At 51.5% G+C, this 21,008-nt stretch overlaps 1 protein-coding gene and 1 pseudogene across 6 annotated transcripts in view; both read right to left on the bottom strand.

Annotated features, from left to right (window-relative positions):
• KLHDC4 (kelch domain containing 4) overlaps positions 1-21,008 on the bottom strand; it is a 60,783-nt gene that overhangs the window by 2,758 nt on the left and 37,017 nt on the right. For all 6 annotated transcript variants that reach the window (XM_064369963.1, XM_064369962.1, XM_064369964.1 and 3 more), the window contains 2 exons: positions 3,656-3,731; positions 871-1,079 (listed from right to left, as the gene is read on the bottom strand). In XM_064369963.1, the coding sequence (XP_064226033.1) occupies positions 871-1,079; positions 3,656-3,731 (285 nt within the window). The remainder of the gene's footprint in view (positions 1-870; positions 1,080-3,655; positions 3,732-21,008) is intronic.
• Positions 3,781-5,470, bottom strand: LOC105726569 (TIMELESS-interacting protein-like; annotated as a pseudogene).

Below are 21,008 nucleotides of genomic sequence, written 5' to 3'. Positions count from 1 at the left end.
TTTCCAAGGATCGCTACCTCTAGATCAACTCAAAGTCAGCTTCACATTCTGGACTTCTAAGATCCACTTTGTGTCTGGACTGTGCAACAGTGAGTTTCAAAAGGGAAAGCTCTCTGAGGTCCTCAGTAATCCTGGGGAATGTCAAGGGCCCTGAGATCACAGTCTGAGAACCGTGACACTAATTCTTCTGCTGGGGCCAACACCCTCTCTGAAAAGCCACACAGAAACCTGTGCAGACTCTGGAGGAACTCCTCCGAAAACTGGGAAACCGAAGCGGACTTTGGGTCCAGAAACAAACCCTCGTGTTTCCCCAATTTCCAGCCCAGGTGCCACCACACGTCAAGAGCAGCTCCAGGAGTTTGCCACCAACAGGGACCAGCCCTCCTCGGCCACAGCCCTTTCTGGGTCCGGCTGACCTGGTCCACTCAGAGACCCTGAGGCCAACTGGGGGGCCCACTTCCGGGGCTGTCACCCACTGTCTGCCTGTGCTTGGCTCAGGTAGACAGTGAAGATGGTGCCAGGAAAGCAGGGACGCTCCAGCGCAGTAACAACACAAGCTGGTCTGCACCAGAACCTCCTGCAAACTCTCCTCACACAGAGGGCCGGGGGGGTCCCAGGCACCTCGGCCCAGGGCAAGTAACTCCCGAAACAGAAGCGCCACCAGCATCCAGGATGGGCTGAAGGGACCGTGACCAAGGGCTCCCAAGCCCAGTTGCCCAGGACACAGGCAGAGACAGGAACTCCCACCCCTCCTGGGAGGTCATGCGCTTTGGGGCCCCGACACCCAAAGGTACAGGAGGGAGACAAGGAGGCCAGGGACCCGAGTTAGGGCTGTGCACCACGGCACATGCTACTCAGAGGCTGCTCTACCTTCAGCTGTCCCGCAAACCACCGGTTCCTGCTGGCATCGTAGAAGTACAGATCGTTGAAGAACTCTCCCTCCAGGTTCTCCTCCTCTTCCTCATCACAGACACCCCCGAAGAACAGGGTCTGGTGATTGGGGGCCGTGGCCACAGAAAAGCCAGATCGTGGAGTGGGCTTGATCCCCGAAGGGTTAATCCGAGTCCACACCCACTTGTCTGTCAAAAGAAAACAAGCAAATGGAATAAAAACAGAAGAACAGAGCCAGGCCAGGACACGACCAGGACCCCAGGTGCCCCTGGAAACGGGGTAAATGAAAACTGTCAGACTTCCAGCAAAAACTCTGCTCCCTCTGCAGCAAGACACCATTCGACACCCCATCGAGTTCCATCCTTCTCCTTAAGAGAGCTGGCAGTCAACAGCTTTCCACACCCCCGGCACCTCTACCTATGGAGCCGCTTCGAGCCGCAGAGGAAAGGCAGGGATGAGGCGGAAGCGGCACACGAACTAGACCGGCGTGGCAGAGGGGCTTCCCGGGGAGGCCGCGCTGCACGAGGACCCTCTATCCAGGGTTGGGTTAGGGAACCCGCTTAGGCCCGCAGTTGGCCTGCTCTACTTCAGGAGGGCTCTGCTTCACGCTTTCTCGGCACGCGCCTATGCGACATGCCAACTCTCAAACGTAGCCCAATGTGAGGTGCAGGAAATGTCTTCCCACCACTTCTAAGAGAAAGAACGGAGATTTTTTCTTTCCTCTAATGAACATTTAAAAAAAAAAAAACAGAAACAGCAAAGGGCCGCATTCCGTGTGATGTGAGCCATCACCCATCCATGCCCACTGCGGGTACGGCTCCGGGGCCACCCACCTCATTCCCGCCTGCACCGCCTGTGTTAAGAACAGGGCAGACCACCAGAACTCGCCACACCGTCAGGCCAGGACCCTCTCCAGTTACAGAAACCCACACATGCAATGTGCACAGCTCCCTCCACAACGCTTTCCTCCTGGGGGCTGATGAGCAGGGCACACTGGCTCCGGCTGCCCTAACTGGAACAAAGTCCAGCATCCAGGTTCAAGTTCACTGTGGCGTGAGCTGGGAAAGTGACTGAAAGAACGAGTCCTCACCAGCCAGGGGTGCAGTAAAGCAGGGCCATGGGAGAGGCAAGTGGGTGTGGACTCAGACTCACCCTTCGGGGACTTCTGAGGCCTCAGCCTGAGGAATTTTAGTGCAAGAAGAGGGTACAGACACTTTGCACAACGGTCCCCTCTCCAAGGGAGGGTGGAGAACTTGCCGTGGGTCACAAAGGCAGACCTGTCCTAGGCACTAGGTCTCCTGGGTCTAGCCCAGCCCTATGGTCCCAACCCACAGACTCCTGTGAGAGAGCTGTCCCCCAGCATTGGGGGACGCTAAGCTCCATGGCAAACACTCACAACCCATGCCTCCTGGCCTCACTCCCTTGCTCTGGAGCAGGAACGAATGCCATTTCTCCCTTTATTTATTTGTTCATTTTTGAGACAAGGTCTCACTCTCTCATACAGGCTGGAGTGCAGTAGCACGATCTCAGCTCACCGCAGCCTCCATCTCCCAGGCTCAAGCTATCCTCCCACCTCAGACTCCTGAGTACCTGGAACTACAGGCACATGCCAGCACACCTGGCTAAATTTTTTTTTTTTTTTTTTTAAAGAGATGGTGTCTCACTATGTTGCTCAGGCTGGTCTCAAACTCCTGGCCTCACGCAATCCTCCTACTTCAGGCTCCCAAAGATTATAGGTATGAGCCGCTGCACCCAGCCAGTAACAAACACAATTATTTTTGTCAAAGTCAAGAAATTAATGATTGAAAAGTAGCAGCCCACTCCCATCCCCCTCTTGCTCCACACACGTGCGGCTTCTCCCCCGCCTTCAGAGGTCTGTGAGAACACACGGAAGCAGCCAGTGGCAGGAAATGTGGTCACCAGTTCATCTCAATGCATGAACCCACACCAAGGAATACAGAGCGTGTCACACACGGAAGGATGGTGAGTAGCTGACACGTCCTGGGCCCTGCTGGTGCCAGAGCCATGCAAAGGGCTGTCCCCTGAGTCACCCCATGTCATCCTTTTAAAAAGTCCCAGAGAACGATTATCGTTTCCCTGTACGAAAATTTTGATTCTTAGACCCAAGTTTAGCTAAAAGCTCTTAGAAATCTAGGCATTCGACAGCAACCTGAATTCAGTAACTCCCACTGCACAGAGGACACAGCTGTCCTCGAAGGCTGTCAGTGTGATGGCCAACAGCAGTCTCCGTGACCATTTCCGAAGGTCTGTGGATGAGCAATGCTGGCCCCTGGCTGGGCAGCCCCACACCGAGCCTACTCGGCTGCTGCCCACAACCAACCAAGGGCGAGCACGTCACCACAGTGCCAGGCAGCCCGTGACTCCTGTGGCTCGTACTCAAGGCCCAGGATGGCTGTCCTGGAGAGCTTGAGACCCTTGCAGGGCCCGTCAGGAGGTGCTGAGGAACATCACGCTCACCGTTCCACAGAGGGCTGTCCACACGGTATCGGCGCCCATGCAGCTGAGTCAGCCGGTCATCAATGCTCCCAGAGGTGACCTCCCAGCAGGTGTTCCTGTGTCTGCAGACACCAGGACTATGGAGCCTGTCCCGCCCGCCCCACTCACAAAGGGACCATCTTGGCGGGCCCTCCGCTCCAGGCGGGGTGCAGGGGCTCAGCGCCATCCCACATCCATGGGTGTGTCACTATGTTGAGGCTTGGGCTCCGCCTCCCACCACAGGCGCACCAGCCAGACCCCGCCCTACCTTCTCTTCCGTCCTCTGGCTTCAGCAGGAACATGTCTGAGTGCCGCGTGCCTTTGTCCACATCCTTCTTGACTCTCTGCAAAGGAAAGGAGCTATGTGAGAACCGGAGGCATCTACAGTGACTGCTTACGGCCCCCCACGCTGTGGGCGCATTTCGGACGGAAGGGACTGGAGGCCTTTCCTGCAGACCACCCTAAAGCTCCGCAGAGTGTCTGCAGTGTGCTCAGTGCTGCTGCCACCTGACAGACAGGCTTCATTCCCTAAGACTGGGTCCATCTGAAGGGGCCACCTTTCCAATGGCCGCGATCACACAGTACACTAGCGTTCTCGTCAGTGCGCGCACAGCTTCCACGGCAGCCCTGGGGCCTCTAATACGTTACAGAGTCACTCTTCATTCCTGGTTCCGGCAGAGTCTCAGTTCCCACCACCTTTCAAATAACATGATTCAGGCTTCGGAGCAGGAATCAAGTTACTACCGTGTGCAGAAGGCAGCCACTGCCCACTTAAAGACTTCTCTAAGCTTCGAGAACAACAAAATCCATGTCCCCTAACCCTTAGTCTTCTGCCTCAAGTAAGCCTGCACCCCAGCCCGACCAGGCACACCATTCCCCAGCACCCATGCCCTATGTCCTGGCGCCACAACCCTTACCTGGGACCTAAGGTGGTGAGGGAGACACCCAGCAAAACACCTGCCCTGGGTGGAAGGACCCAGTCCGTTTCCCTCTCATCTTTGTATCTGTCTGCACTTTAATTCTCTATTTTTTTTTAAACAATAATCTGTAAAAGTTTTACTACCTAAGGATTTTCACTCAAAGAAAAATGCATAGTAACACCAAGTTTGCAGGATGGTGAGTTAACAGATACATTTTCTCTTACTGGAAACTCATCCAGCTTCAGTAACATTTCTGGATGAAGCGTCAAGTTACTATGGCGCATTTTTAAGATTGGTCCAGCAGTGTTTCCTCTAATTTTAATTCCTCCCTTTCATTTAAAGTATTAGCAATAGCATCATGACATGAATTGTCTAGAATGTCCTCGTTTAATCCATCTGACTCCTCCTTTAGATCCTCGTCAGTATTAAGCTCTTCAGCGGTCTGTGCCCTGGGTGTGTTCATAACATGCCATTTCCTAGGGACTGACCAGCACTCAGCAGCTCTGCCTGCCTTCTTTCCAAGGCCAGCTGTTTATCTCGATTCTTTGTTGTTGCTCTTCTGTTAGGCTTTTACTTGACTCAGAAGCGAACACCTCAGTTTCAGATAAGCTTGTCAGAAAGGGATCTCATTCAGTAGCAGCTACGTTACGTTCATTACTTTCCACAACTTCATCATTACTGCTAACAAATCTTCATGTAAAATAGGAAGATCAAGTCGAACTCGTTTTAAACAGGTCTAAACTTCCTTTTTACTTCCCAGGTATTCAACTCTGTCAATAAAATCCTCAAGCTGCAGTTTAGGGAACAGTCTCTGTGCCCAGTGCTCCGTGTGTCTGATGAGCATCTTCAAATCTTCAGCCTCATGACCTTTACCGTTGAATTTTGCCTTATCAAACACATGCCTTAAGGCTGGAAGTCCTCTCTTAAGTTAATCTCTCAGCATCCAGCTTGGGTGTATTTCTTTCAGCTGTTCTCTCTGGAGGTGCACGCACAGGTGCTCCACTTCCTGACTCTTCATCAGGCTCAGCTCCTTCACCATCCTGTCTCTCTGGAGAGGCTGGAGGTGGGAAAGGAGGAAAAATTTCATCTTCTACATGCTCATAATCTGGTACGTCAATCATGCCATTCTCCTCTGGTTCTAGCATCTTTTCCTCTCATGCAGAAAGCTTAATTCTCTATTTTTAATACACTATTTTAGAAGTTTCATGTTTACAGAAAATTGAGACGATAGTACCAAGAGCTCCCACAGGTCTACACCAGTGTCCCCCTGGCACTAACACCTTCCTCTCCTTGGTGCCCTCGTGATGGCTCAGGAATCGGCACTGACCCGTTCCCGTGACTGCAGCCCACGCTTCATTCAGAGCCCATAGTGCTCCTCAGATCCTCCTGCCCCACCATCCGTCCCACCCAGGGTCCCACAGGCCGTTTCGTCCTCTCGCCTCCTCAGGTTCCTCTGGGCCAGGAGCTTCTCCAGCTCTCCTTTTTTCTGAGGACCATGATAGCTGTGTGGACAGCTCAGGTGTTATACAGTGCCCCTCTATTGGGACTGTCTGCCCTCTTTCTCATGATTAGACTGGGGTTATGAATCATCAGGACAACCCCAGGGGTGAAGTGCCTATCTCATCAAGTCCCATCAAGGGTCCACACCATCAACAGGACTCATCGCAGTGGACACTGACCTTGACCGTCTGGCTGAGGTCATGTCTGACAGTTTCTCTTGAGCTATGCTCTATGGACTCACAGATACTGACACAGACTTTGGTAATGCTTCTGCAGTCGCAAGGGTGTTGACAGACCTCGGATATGCTCCACGTTTCATAGATATTGACGTAGACTTCAGCCATACTCTGTGGTCCCCTGGGTACTGATGCAGACTTCTGGTACGCTCTGTCTTGTGAATACTGACATAGACTTCGGTACGCTCTATGTATCATGAATATTGATGCAGACTTCGAGGACACCTGGCCTCGTGGATATTGATGTAGACTTCTGGTTCCTTCTATGTCTCACAGATATTGACACAGACTTTGGGTACATACTGTGGTCTTGTGGATACTGATGTAGACTTTGGTATGCTCTACGTCTCACAGATATTGACATAGACTTCCGGTTCATTCTATGTCTCCTAGACACTGACACAGACTTTGGGTACACACTATGGTCTTGTGGATATTGATGTAGACTGGATATGCTCCATGTCTCATGGATATTGGCACAGATTTTGGGTACCCACTGTGGTCTTGTGGATACTGACGTAGACTTTGGTACGCTCCATGTAGCATGGATACTGGCGTAGACTTCAGGTACACTCTATGTCTCACACATATTGACACAGACTTCTGGTACACTCTATGTCTCGTAGTATTGACAGAGACTTTGGGTACACGCTACGGTCTCGTGGATGTTGATGCAGACTTTGGGTACGCTCCTTGTCTCATGGATACTGACATAGAGGAGAGATCGGCTACGCTCTGTCATCACCCATCTTTGTTGCTCGGGTTGTTCAATAACACAGAGCTGCCACTCAGAGCCTTTATGGCTTTCCTGGGTCCCTGTGACTTGCATCTTCTTTGTGGGTTTCTTTAAGCACTTCCTTAGGCTCTGGCACCATAAGATGCTCAACTCTTCCTGTATACCCTCTGCTCAGCCCTAAAATTAGCCATTTCTCCAGGAAGTCCTGGTTCCCTTTGACGGAGAATACCAGTGAAAACCAACATTCATTGTAATACCGGCACTGTGAGAGGCCAAGGTGGGCAGACTACTTGAGTTCAGGAGTTCAAGACCAGCCTGGGCAATGGCAAAAACCCATCTCTACCAAAAACTATGAAAATCAGCCAGGCATGGCGGCATGCAACTGCAGTCCCAGCTACTCCCAAGTCCGAGGTCAGGGGACCACTTGAACCTGAAAGGCAGAGGCTACGGTGAGCTAGGATTGTGCCACTGTACTCCAGCCTGGATGACAGAGCGAGACCTTGTCTCAAAAACTTTAAAAACTAAAGAAAGAGACCAAGATGTGGACACTGGATGTGTACGCCGCCGCTGGGGAGTCGTGCTTCTCGGCCCTCTCATCTGGTAGAGCAAGGAAATATTTGTTTACAGCTCCTTGTCTTATAGCTACCATGTACTGTATTTACTATAATGGAGGAAAAACATTTTCCTTTTGAAACATGAAAATGATCCACTGTCCACAGAGACTCTGGATTTCCACTTGGGCCTGAGTGTCCTAAAACTAAGACGGCTCCATATTAGCCATAGGGAGAGCGACCCGAATCTCAGGAAGTGAAAACTGGGTGTGGGTCTCTTTTATTCTCCTTCTGGAAACATCTGTGCAATTCAAGTCTAAACATTGCAGACAGCGACTGAGACTAGTCTCTTTTTGTAGCAGGTTGATAGAAAATGGCTGTCATTTCTGTGCCTGTTTTTCCAAACCTGAAGGCCTAGCGTTACTGGGAACTGAACTGAAACCCAGAGACTTCATCAGCTGAGGGGACAAGGCAGGAATTCAGTGACATCTCTGTGTGTCATTGGACACTGAAATCGTTGCTCAGCTTCAGCAGGTCTCTGTCTCCTTGGAGTCCCCTGCACCTGTCTACGTTATCTGTCTTGTTTTGCTGACAGCAACATTTTCTTCTTAGAACTAACAGGCTATGGGGGAATTTTTTTTTTTTTTTTTTTTTTTGAGACAGAGTCTTGCTCTGTTGCCAGGCTGGAGTGCAGTGGTGCAATCTCGGCTCACTGCAACCTCTGCCTCCTGGGTTCAAGTGATTCTTCCGCCTCAGCCTCCCAAGTATGTGGGACCACAGGCATGTGCCACCACGCCCGGCTAATTTTTTGTATTTTTAGTAGAGACAGGGTTTCACCATGTTGGCCAGGATGGTCTCGATCTCTTGACATCATGATCCGCCCACCTTGGCCTCCCAAAGTGCTGAGATTACAGGCGTGAGCCACCGCGCCCGGCCTTTGGGGGAATCTTTTATGCTACCGTATTTCAGTACTTTCCCTCCAGACCATGCAAGCCAGAGAACTGGAGCATGTTACAAGGCCTACTCTGCTCACACGCGTCCACAGGTTCCTTCCATGAGCTCCTTCCCAGCACACGGCTGGTCGGCCACACCCTCTAACAGGGCCCATGGGTCGATCTCCCCAACAACCTCTAACTCCTTCTTCTACAGCAGTTTCTTCTCTTGGGAGTGTTGTGGCTCTTCCCAAAATCCAACTTAACTATCTTCAAAGAAAATAACACACAGCAGCCTTGTTGCCCTGTTTGTCTGGATCACCTGTGCTCAAGCTCTGTCTATTAATGTTCATCAAGCCAGCTTTACATTCATACAGTCTTTCCAGAAAAACCGATTAGACTATATTAAAGAAGTCAACAGAATCTTAATAAATTTTTGGACATGTCAAATCTCTGTCTAGGGAATAAAAGGGACCTTGGGGTCACTGCTGTTTTAGGGACGAGCCCTTCACATGCAGCTCGGGAAGGGCTGGTGTTAATGCCGCCCTAACAGTAACACAGGCAGAGGTGCTACAGAGAAGCTTCTTTTCTAATCAGACTTCACTCTAATACACTATTGCTGGACTTCAAAGACATCTGCGAGAGGTGTCAAGCGTCAACACTGAGTATGAACGCAACAGGGATGTCTCTGGAATTACTTAGCATCCAGCTGAGACACCAGAGCGCAGGACAGCTGAGCCTGAAAGTTTGGAAGGGCACCGGTCACACAAGCCACATCCTGACGGGCCCCCACCTTTTGCAGAATGTAGCACAGGCCACCCAGCTGAGCCTGCAGCCACGTCCCCTGACAGGCCACCCACCTCCCGCTGAATATAGTACAGGCCACCCAGCTGAGCCTGCAGCCATGACCCCTGACGGGCCACCCACCTCCCGCTGAATACAGTACAGGCCACCTAGCTTAGCCTGCAGCCACAACCCCTGACGGGCCACCCCCACTCCTGCAGAATGTAGCACAGGCCACCTAGCTTAGCCTGCAGTCACATCCCCTGACGGGCCACCCCCACTCCTGCAGAATGTTGAACAGGCCACCTAGCTTAGCCTGCAGTCACATCCCCTGATGGGCCACCCCCACTCCTGCAGAAGGTAGCACAGGCCACCTAGCTTAGCCTGCAGTCACATCTCCTGATGGGCCACCCCCACTCCTGCAGAAGGTAGCACAGGCCACCTAGCTTAGCCTGCAGCAAGTCCTCAATGCAGCCGCTTCAGCTCACCCAGCTGCAAGCTCAGACACTGACCCTATTTCAACCATCAGGAGAGCAGAAGCCACTTGCAGGGCTACCCCAAGGACCCCGTCGTTCGCTCAGGCCTGGTCACAGAGGGGTCCAACGGTGCAGTGGTGGATAAAGGCCGCCTACGACTGCGGAACATGTAGGGGAGGAGGCGCCTGGGAGTGGTCCTGGGAGAGGACAGTGCTGAAGGCAGCCCCAGTGTTTCCAGAGAACAAAATCAGGCAGGGAGAGAGTGTCAGTTCCAACCGGACGTGTGTGAACACAAACCACAGGGGCCACTCCTTCCCACATAGCCCCAACTCCTCACCACTGGGCCTGTCCATCCAGGCACCTGGGGACGGCTCCTAAAACACCGTCACCAAACGCTGGTCCAGCGGCCCATCAAGAGCACGGCTGGCGCAGGCAACGACCACACGCACCGAGCCTTCCTTGCCTCACACAAGCACAGGTGATGAGCCCCTGTGGAGACACCGCACCACCTCAGTGCACAGCAGGCGGCTCACGTTTCGCGGGGCTGTGTGAGAGAGGGACCCATGACAAGAGGACCCCCACCAACAACTCATCACGTGGCAGCACAGGCTCGCGCACACCATCTTGGCAGGGCTACTGCTAAAGTAACAGCCCGCCGGTTATGTCCAGCATCACTTCCGGTCAGCTTCCTTTTGAAAACTGCCTCCGTGAAGCTGTGCGAGAAGCCCATGCCTATCTGCTGCCACAGCCGCCGGCTCTTTGGGGACACCGCTGTCAGGATGGTTTCTGCAGAGCCAGCCAGCAGTCCCCACCACACCTGCCTCTCCACTCAGTGGAGCCTGGTCGAACCCCTCTGCGTGACTGTTGGCACCTGGACAAGGCTCTGCCTGCCTTCTGTACCTAAGCTGGCCCCCGCACACCTTCCCATCCACCTTCACAATGGCCAACGGCCACTCAACACCTTCCAGCCAAGACTTCTTCCCGACGCTTTCCAAAACTCATCATTCTCACCTTCACCATTAAAACATATACCCACAAACAGTCAGGTGTGGTCACGTGTCTGTGTGTATTGGGACGTGAGTAAGAGCCACTACTGTGCCCAATTCCCCAGCATGAGACAAGCTGACCCATCCTGCAGCCAGTGACCCAGGAGAGCCGGTCACGGAGCTCAGGAGCCCAGTGGGCATGGAGCTCCAGCTCCAAGGTCAACCAGGATCTCCAGTGACACAATCCCCACACTTATGACGACTCAGTTTCCCAAGTCACACGATCCTCACACTTCCGATGACGCAGGGCTGTCCGATTCCGGTCTTCCAGGAGCTCAACTCCTAAGTGGCGAATGAAAGGAACTTCTGGCATCTGCCACATTCTCCACGGCCGCATGGAAACAGCAACGCACGCAGAGAGCAGCCCTCTCCTGGCTGTGCTCGGACCTTGTCTCCTGACCACGAGGCAGATGACAACGGCTGAGACCAAAACTCAGGCAGGAAGGAGGGCCCCGCCCTCAGCACTAGGTGATAAGCCTTCCACCGTTGCACCCCTCCACCCTCCCCATCCAAATGCCATTTCTACAGTCACACCTGCATCTCCCCTTCAGGCTGGCCTCATGTGCCACCTTCTCCTTAGAAACCTTTCCGATTCTCTGAAGAAGGGAGAACTCCCCCTCTCTGGAAGCTCCCACAACACCAGTAGACACACTCTAAGGACTGCGTCCTTGCACATGTGGATGTCGGCCGGGTCTCTGTTGTCCCACAAGTTGTATCTCTTTTGTTAGGATACAAGTCATCGTAGTAAAAGCACCACCTGGACCCAGACTGACTCGGAATTCATAAAACCTGCTTAGGATGCTCACCAAAGATGCCAGTTCTTCGTGGCAATGCAGAGGCTGGGAGGTGTTTCAAGTACTCCCTAGGCTACACAGATGCATCTCCTGAGGGAGCCTGAGACGGGATCCGGTTATGGGAGGAGGAAGACGGGCAGGTATCTGTGAGTCCCTCAATCTAGAACCAGGCCCAGCCCCAAGGTCAAGGCTCTGAGCACTACTGTCCATTTCATGAACCTGGGCTCTTCGCAAGTCAAACAACTCTGCAGCCTTGCCACGCAGAACCAGAGTCAGAGAAGGCTCCACTTCATGTGATGAAACGCTGTCAAGCACGGCACCGTCCCGGCACTGGCCATGCAAGTGGAAAAAAGTCCGGCCCTGTGAGACTCTTCTCCAGGCTGGGAGCCAACAGCCAAGTCTGTCTCCAGCAGGGAGGGCGGTGAGCAGGAGCACACGGATGCGAAGGTGGATAGAACCATGGGAGCTCTGCGCGGAGGAGACTGGTCTGACTTGCATCTTTGCAGCTCACTCTGGCTGCTGCATGTGGCACGGTCCAGAGACGGCAGAGGGAGAAAGGCCAGGCTCCAGGGAGGCACCAGCTCTGGCAGCAGAGTGGAGAGTAGAGTGTGTGGCAGCTAGCAGGGATCAAGTGCTCTCCCAGCCACCTCTACTTGCTCAGTGAAATGTGAATGAGGGTGGGTGGCGGGTGGCAGGACCCCCTGGGAGCATGGACAGGGCCTGTGGGGGAGAGGCGTGTGCCCATGGTGTGTGGGGCCTTCTCTGGCCTCTGGCCTGGGCTGAACAGCAGCAGCAGCACAGCACAGCTGGGTCCTGCCACGAGGACAGAGCATGTGGGGTGGGGGGTAATGGCGCTGGAGCAAGGACGAGCTTCCCCCAGCCCCAAGCTCAAGCACAGGCCACGTGCCGAAGTTTCTGTCAGTTCCTGCAGACTGCTGCCACCGCGCAGCTCACCACCTGCTTCGGCTGCCCACTTCTTTTTACACTCTGTACCATTCACAACTCAAATCCCTCACTAATTCCAATAAATGCCCCATGAATCCAAACAGACAAGCTTTTCGCTTCAACTCCAAATGCCACAGGCTCAAAGCAAAGAGACACCGAACTAAGTGGATTGAGATCATCCACCACCGGACTGAGGATGGGTGCACACAGCTGGAGGCAGCAGCTGCTAAGGATGATGGGATTCTGATGAAGGTGATACGGGCTTAGCCGGTCTGACTGCTCACCATCCTGCTGCACTCCACGAAGCATCTGCTGTGATAAAGCACTACACCAGGCATCCTGCCCGACTTCTGGCCCAGTCAGCCTACTCTCAGTGCCCTCCCGGACGTCAGAGTATCTAGACGAGCCTGACCGATGTGGGCCACTACTCCAGAAAATAAGGGTGATTTTCTGTTCAGAACAAAAGATGACCAAGAGAAAAATCGGATCAATCTGGTCAACTCAGTTCACTCTCTTAACAAATGCCACTAAAAGGCTGAAATCCGCCAGGCGCGGTGGCTCACACCTATAATCCCAGCACTTGGGAGGCAAAGGTCAGCGGATCATAAGGTCAAGAGTTCAATACCAGCTTGACCAACATGGTGAAACCCCATCTCTACTAAAAACATAAAAATTAGCTGGGTGTGGTGGCGCATGCCTGTAGCAGGACTCCACCTCAAAAAAAAAAAAGAAAATCCATGAGGATGTGGTGTTTGAAGGTAAAATAATAAAAATTTTAAAAAGGAGAGGCTGAACTCCTTTCTTGCCAGGGCAGCAGAATCGACCACAGTTCCAGCTACTAAAATGTGCTGCACATGTGTTCACTGGCATGGGGGCAGGAGAGGCTGGGGCCCAGGACACTGATGTGGGAAGTTCTGGAAGTTGTTTAGTGACTGGTGGCCAAGCATGCATTCACCAGCCAAGGCCGCGACAGTGTCCCCGGGTGACTCTGAGTTGAGGAGGGCCTTCCCGGCTCAGCTGCTGCACACGCTCTAGCACTCAGAGAGGAAACTCATCCTCTTCTGGAGCCAGATGCCAGGGAGTGGCCCCTCCTCCAGGAGATTGAAAACCAGTAACAGAAACAAAAACCTTGATCCTGCAGTTACTACCTTCACTGTAAACTTCTGCTTTTGTTTTGAGACAGAGTCTCAGTCTGTTGCCCAGGGCGGAGTGCGGTGGCACGATTCCGGCTCACTGTAACCTCCACCTCCCGAATTCAAGCAATTCTCATGCCTCAACCTCCCAAGTAGCTGGGACTACAAGTACACACCACCATGCCCAGGGAATTTTTCTATTTCTAGTGGAGACAAGGTTTCACCATGTTGGCCAGGCTGGTCTCAAACTCCAGACCTCAAGTGATCCACCCACCTCAGCCTCCCAAAATGCTGGGGTTGCAGGTGTGAGCCACCACACCCAGCCCACTGTAAACATTTTAAAGCAATGGCAGAAACCTTCTGTTTACTACTAGGTCTGGGAATCCAAGTGGTCATAAAACCATCCAGGAGAAGTGTTCTCCACTCAAACTGCAGGAGCAGCTCAGTACCCACAGACGCTCCTCCCAGGAGCTCTCCAGGCACAAGGGCCCCACTGCTTGGGGTCTACACTATTTACATAAATAAGCGATGGCTCACAAATACATGATTATAATTATCTAACTAGGCAACAGGAAAACACAGGTCTGACACAGATAAATAGACTGACACTTCCTCGGTACCTCTAAAGAAATGAGGTGAAAGGAAAAATGCAGCCTCTGCCAGCTTCCCTGGTGTGAAGGCGTCCTCCTGCCTCCGTCATGCTACCCATCAATAATGCAGTCACACACAACACCAGTCCCAAGCCACCTCCTTTCCACGTGTCTCATGTAGGAAGTGCTTACTGGAGACTGGCCATTAGCAGGCTTGCTGTTCCTTAACTGACCTGCCCTGCCAGCCTCCCGCCTGAACCCTGCACTATCTGTGCCAGCAGAGCACCCGCTCCCTCTCAGGAACTGCCTTCCTGACACCAGTTCCCTAGGGAGGAGCTCAATGCCCCTCAACATTCAGGGCTCTTGCCATCCTCATAGACCTCTGTATTCCAGCCACAGCGGGTTCACCGACTTTACCAGACGCACTCTGCATGATTCCAACCCTGCTCCTTTGTTCACGAACTTCCCCTCGTTTGGAAACTAACCCTAACCATCTCCTTCCTTCCTATCCTTAGGTCCCAGTCCACCCTGTGCCTCCCCCTTCGTGGGTCTGCCTGGGTCTAGCAGCCCGAAGCGCTGCCCTGCTCTAGGACAGTCGGTACTCACTTGGGCCTCTCAGCTGCACTCTTGGCCAGTAAGAATGAAATTTAAAGCTTACAGAGACCCCAAGTCGCACACTTTATGAAGGAAACACTCTAGTAATACATCGCGAAATCCTAAACTTGACCATCTAAAAGGACACTTGATGTGCACCAAATAAGCATTCAATGTTTTCCATGTTTTGCAGATGAAGCTAAAAAACAAAGAACATTTTCCTATAGCTGCAAGAAAGCAAATCCCCTGGTGGGAAGAACTACAGAGAAGAAGGGGGTCTAGAGGCACACCTCCACTTGAAACACACAGGGAGCCGCTCCGGGGGGAAACTGAGGCACGGGATGCTGGCCGTGGTCTCACAATCACACGCAGGAGGACACACCCACTCAGAAAGACCTAGGCTGACTCTGGGGTGATTACCTGTCTTCCTTTAGGGAGCTCTGCTCACACAACAGCCCAGAAGTATCAGGCCAGCCTTTCTTCCCAGTGTCCAGGGAAGACACCTTCTCAGGACACTGAACACGCCACAGCAGGCAGGAAAGAAGAACCGAATGCTGTGAGGACTGGAGGGGAAGAAACACGTCTGCAAATGGCACATAGAGACAGAAAACCTGAAAGCACCTCGAAGACCAATCACCAGAATAACTGACCATCAGTCAGACTGCAGACGCCAGGCTCAACACACAGAAAGCCGCTGCATTTCAACATGCTCCCAACAGGCAGAGATGCCATTCTGAATTCATGAAGAATATATTCTCTAGTCACAACGGAATGAGCAGAAGTCACAACCAATAAGACGTGGGAAAATCTCGATGACCCGAAAATTAAACAACACACTCTGGAGCAATCCACAGTTCAAAAAAGCCACAAAGGAAATGAGAATCTATTTTAAATTCATTAATAAAACTTGTAAAATGTAATTAAAATAGTTGCTTAAATAACTGGGAAAAAAATAGAAAAGCCGTATGATCAATAAATGCAGATAATGGATTTATCAAAACGTTCACTCATTTATAACAGCAATTCCTAGAAGAACACAACTCAAAACGTAAAGGACACCTGGAAATCAGCCACAGCCAGTGGTCCTGGTGGTGGGTGTCTGGGCGCCTTACTCCTGAGACAGAACAGCCCTGGAAACCTCACTGCACACCTGCATTCAATGCTGCACCAGAGCCCCAGCTGCTGCAGTAAGACAAACGAGGGAATGAAAGGCAGAGCGATACCAAAGGAGTAAGCAGGGCCGGGCGGGCTGCTCATGCCTGTGATCCCAGCACTGTGGGGGGCCGAGGCGCGGTGCTCACGCCTGTGATCCCAGCACTGTGGGGGGCCAGGCGCAGTGCTCATGCCTGTGATCCCAGCACTGTAGGGGGCCAAGGCGCAGTGGCTCACGCCCGTGATCCCAGCACTGTGGGGGGCCAGGCGCGGTGCTCACGCCTGTGATCCCAGCACTGTGGGGGGCCGGGCGCGGTGCTCACGCCTGTGATCCCAGCACTGTGGGGGGCCGGGCGCGGTGCTCACACCTGTGATCCCAGCACTGTGGGGGGCCGGGTGCAGTGCTCACGCCTGTGATCCCAGCACTGTGGGGGGTCGAGGCGCGGTGGCTCACGCCCGTAATCCCAGCACTTTGGGAGGCCGAGGCGGGCAGATCACAAGGTCAAGAGATGGAGACTATCCTGGCCATGGTGAAACCCCATCTCTACTAAAAACACAAAAATTAGCCAGGCATGGTGGCATGCGCCTGTGACGGTCCCACCTACTCGGGAGGCTGAGGCGGAAGAATCACTTGAACCCAGGAGGCAGAGGTTGCAGTGAGCCGAGATTACACCACTGAACTCCAGTGTGGCGACAGAGTAAGACTCGGTCTTAGAAAAAAAAAAAGAAAAAAAAGAAAGGAGTAGGTAAAACTGTCCCATTTGGGTATGACATGATTGCTTTCATAATTTTAATGAATCTGAAAAACTACAACTAAAATTCAGCAAGATTACAAAAAACAAGGCAAATATACAAAAAAAAAAGTTTTTTGTTTTTCTGTTTTTCTTTTTTTTTTTGGTGGAGTTTTGCTCTTGTTGCCTAGGCTCAAGTGCAATGGCGCGATCTCAGCTCACTGCCACCTCTGCCTCCCGGTTTCAAGCGATTTTCCTGCCTCATCCTCCCAAGTAGCTGGGATTACAGGCATGCGCCTCCACGCCTGGCTAATTTTGTATTTTTAGTAGAGACGGGGTTTCTCCATGTTGCTCAAGCTGGTATCAAACTCCCGACCTCAGGTGATCTGCCCACCTTGGCCTCCCAAAGTGCTGGGATTACAGGTGTGAGCCACCGTGCCCAGTCTAAAATGTGTTTTTATATATTAGCAGGAAATAATTGGAAAGTATAATTTCAAGAACTCCACCGACAACAGCATCAATAATAACATGTAAGTCCTTTACACTGAGAAATAAAAAACACTGCTGAAAAAGATTACAGAGGGCCGGGTGCGGCGGCTCAAGCCTGTAATCCCAGCACTTTGGGAGGCCGAGGTGGGTGGATCACGAGGTCAAGAGATCGAGACCATCCTGGTCAACATGCTGAAACCCCATCTCTACTAATACAAAAAATTAGCTGGGCATGGTGGCGCGTGCCTGTAATCCCAGCTACTCAGGAGGCTGAGGCAGGAGAATTGCCTGAACCCAGGAGGCGGAGGTTGTGGTGAGCCGAGATTGTGCTATTGCACTCCAGCCTGGGTAACAAGAGCGAAACTCTGTCCCAAAAAAAAAAAAAAAAAGATTACAGAAAACTGACTGGCCATGGCAGCTCACTCCTGTAATCCCAGCACTCTGGGAGGCCAAGACGGGCAAAGGCCCAGGAGTTCAAGACTAGTCTAGGCAACGTGGCAAAACCCACTTCTATGAAGAAACATAAAAATTAGCTGGGCGTAATGGTGTGCACCTGTAGTACCAGCTATTTGTGGGGCTGAGGCGGGAGGACTGCCTGAGCCCAGGTTGAGACTGCACTGAGCCAAGATGGCGTCACTGTACTCCAGCCTGAGTGAAAGAGTAAGACCTTGACTCAAAAAAATAATAATAAAAAAAAGAAAGAAAACAACACAAAACAAAAATAGGCCAGGCACGGTGGCTCACGCCTATAATCCCAGCACTTTGGGAGGCCAAGGAGGGTGGATCACGTGATCAGAAGTTTAAGACCAGCCTGGCCAAGATGGTGAAACTGCATCTCTATTAAAAATACAAAAGAATTAAGTCAGGCATGGTGGCAGGTGCCTGTAATCCCACCTACTCAGGAGGCTGACGCAGAGAATGGCTTAAACCTGGGAGGCGGACGTTGCAGTGAGCTGAGATGGCACCACTACACTCCAGCCTGGGTGACAGAGAGAGACTCCGTCTCATAAAAAAAAAGAAAAGAAAAGAAAACCAAAATAAATTGAGAGAGAATCCTTGTTCAAGGACTAGAAGACTCAAAGATACCAAATCTCCCCTAAATTCATCTACAGATTGAAAACAACTCTAATCATGATTTCCAGCAGGCTCCTGAAAAGGTTATTGGCCCTTTTTTGTTAGACATCAACAAGTTCATGGTAAAACATATATAGAAACTTTAAGAACCCAGAACAGTTAAAACAACTTTAAAAAGCAGCAGTTGAATGACTGGTACTCCAGGAGTCACTATCAAGGCGTAAAAGCGAGGATGGTGAGACACTGGCATCAGGACTGATATGGATCAGAACAGAGCCCAGGAACAGAACTATATTCCTGCAGTCACGTGATTTCCAACAAAGGTTCCTAAGGTATTCAATGGGGAATAAAAGGCCTTTTTTTCTTTTTTGAGACAGAGTCTCCCTCTATCGCCCAGGCTGGAGTGCAGTGCCACAATCCTGGCTCACTGCAACCTCTGCCTCCCGGGTTCAAGCGATTCTCCTGCCCCGGCCTCCCGAGTAGCTGGGATTACAGGCATGTGCCACGACTCCCGGCTAATTTTTGTATTTTTTAGTAGAGACAGGATTTCACCATGTTGGCAAAGCTGGTCTCGAACTCCTTACCTCAAGTAATCCACCTGCTTCAGCCTCCCGAAGTGCTGTGATTACAGATGTGAGCTACCGCGCCCAGCCTAAAAAGCCTTTGCAACAGATGATGCTGAGACAGGTGAACATCTATGTGGGGGAAACGGATGAGCCTCAATACCCACTTCATGCTACTCTTGAGAATTATTTCAGGGCAGATCACAGGACTAATTGTAAAACCATGTAATTTTTAGAGAAAAATTTAAGAAAATCTTTGTTACTGAAGATAAACAAGGTTTCACAGATATTTCCTGTATCACAGAAAGTAATAATCATAAAAGAAAAACATAAAAAATTATACTTTATCAAAACTCAAAGCTTTTACTCATTAACAAACACTTAAGAAGGCAACTAGGCAGGCCACTACTGGGAGGGTAACTGTACACACACCTGAAAGGGACTGCTCTCCAGAATGCAAACCTCTGCGACTAACAAAAATACATTACAAACAGCAGAAGCCGTGAACACACACTTCAGGGACGATGTACGTATGACCAATAAGCTCACAAAAAGTGCTCAACACCAGCAGTCATCAGAGAAATGCGAATTAAAACCACAAGATACCACACATCCACCAGAATGACTAAAAACATGAAGACTGATGCCATCAGGCTGATAAGAACCAAAACGACCAGAACTCCCTGAGATTTCCAGCACAGGTAGAACTGGCCATTGCTGTGGGAAGACAGCTGACCAATCCTTATTAAATAACACCCACACCCACTCTAGGATGCAGCAGTTTCACTGTAGATATCCATTTACCCAAGAGAAACCAACATGGAGCCACACAAAGACTCACATGGACATGCCCATAGCAGCTTTATTCATGGCTCATCCAAGGGCTGTGTCTTCCCAAGAATGGAAACAGCCCAGGTGTCTGTTTTTCAGCGAAAAACAGAACCACAAACTGTGGGACAGTCATCTCATGGAACACTTCTCAGCACGAAGCAGCAATGAACAAAAACAGGCAGCATATGTGAATCTGAAAAGCTCACTGAGTGAGATTTGCTCAAATCTGGGTGACTGCGTTTAGCAGACACTCCAGGACAGGCAGATCTGATACGGCAGAAAAATAAGAGCAGCCTCACCTCTGGGGGTGAGGTCAGAGGAGCCAAGTGGGAAAGGCAGGGCAGGACCAGGCTGTGGGTCACACGGTGTGCACACTTGTAAGAATGTGTGCCCTCGGGCCGGGCGCGGTATCTCACACCTGTAATCACAGCACTTTGGGAGGCAGAGGCAGGTGGATCACGAGGTCAGGAGTTCGAGACCAGCCTGACCAACATGGTGAAACCCCATGTCTACAAAAAATACAAAAAAAAAAATTACCTGGGCATGGTGCGCATGCCTGCAGTCCCAGCTACCCGGGAGGCTGAAGCAGGAGAATCGTCTGAACCCAAGACGTGGAGGCTGCAGTGAGCCGAAATTGCCCCACGGCACTCCAGCCTGGACGACAGAGCAAGACTCTGTCTCGGAAAAAAAAACAACAAGAAGAACGTGTGCCCTCACTGGGGGTAAGTTATGCATAAGAAATGACCCTGGACCTCAACTTGATCATATGCATGCTGGAGTATTTACAGGGAGGGCGTCTGCACTTCCCTGTGAAATACATCAAAAAAGACAACAGAGAGATGGCAAAGGGTACAGCTACATAAACAGACACGTGATGAAGCAAGCACAGCAAAACCTAAACGAAGGACCTAGGAGGAGTACCGAAGTCTTCCCTGGAAAATTCTTTCAACTTAGCTGTGTCTGAATGTTTCCAAACTATAAAGGATTTCTTAAAACCCTACAATGAGATACCATTTTGTGCCTCTCAGATTCACAAAAATGCAAAGGTCGGTGAGGTGTGAAATGGGAGTGAAGCAACAGCAACACTAGGGTGCCGAGGACAGCTTGTGCCAGCCACCTCTACAGAGCACACGCCCCACGAGCAGAATGCCCCAGTGTGCATGTAAAAAATCACACCCCACGAGCAGAATGCACGCAGTGCATGTGGAAAATCACGCCCCGCGAGCAGAATGCCCGGTGTGCATGTGGAAAATCACGCCCCACGAGCAGAATGCCCGGTGTGCATGTGGAAAATCACGCCCCACGAGCAGAATGCCCCGGTGTGCATGTGGAAAATCACGCCCCACGAGCAGAATGCCCGGTGTGCATGTGGAAAATCACGCCCCACAAGCAGAATGCCCGGTGTGCATGTGGAAAATCACGCCCCACGAGCAGAATGCCCAGTGTGCATGTGGAAAATCACGCCCCACAAGCAGAATGCCCGGTGTGCATGTGGAAAATCACGCCCCACGAGCAGAATGCCCGGTGTGCATGTGGAAAATCACG

Source organism: Aotus nancymaae, unplaced genomic scaffold (assembly GCF_030222135.1).
Source record: "Aotus nancymaae isolate 86718 unplaced genomic scaffold, 86718_ANA_hifiasm-v0.15.2.pri h1tg000095l, whole genome shotgun sequence".
Classification (NCBI taxonomy): Eukaryota; Metazoa; Chordata; class Mammalia; order Primates; family Aotidae; genus Aotus; species Aotus nancymaae.
Note: the sequence above shows the minus strand (reverse complement) of the source record. Positions and strands in the feature narration are given on the sequence as shown.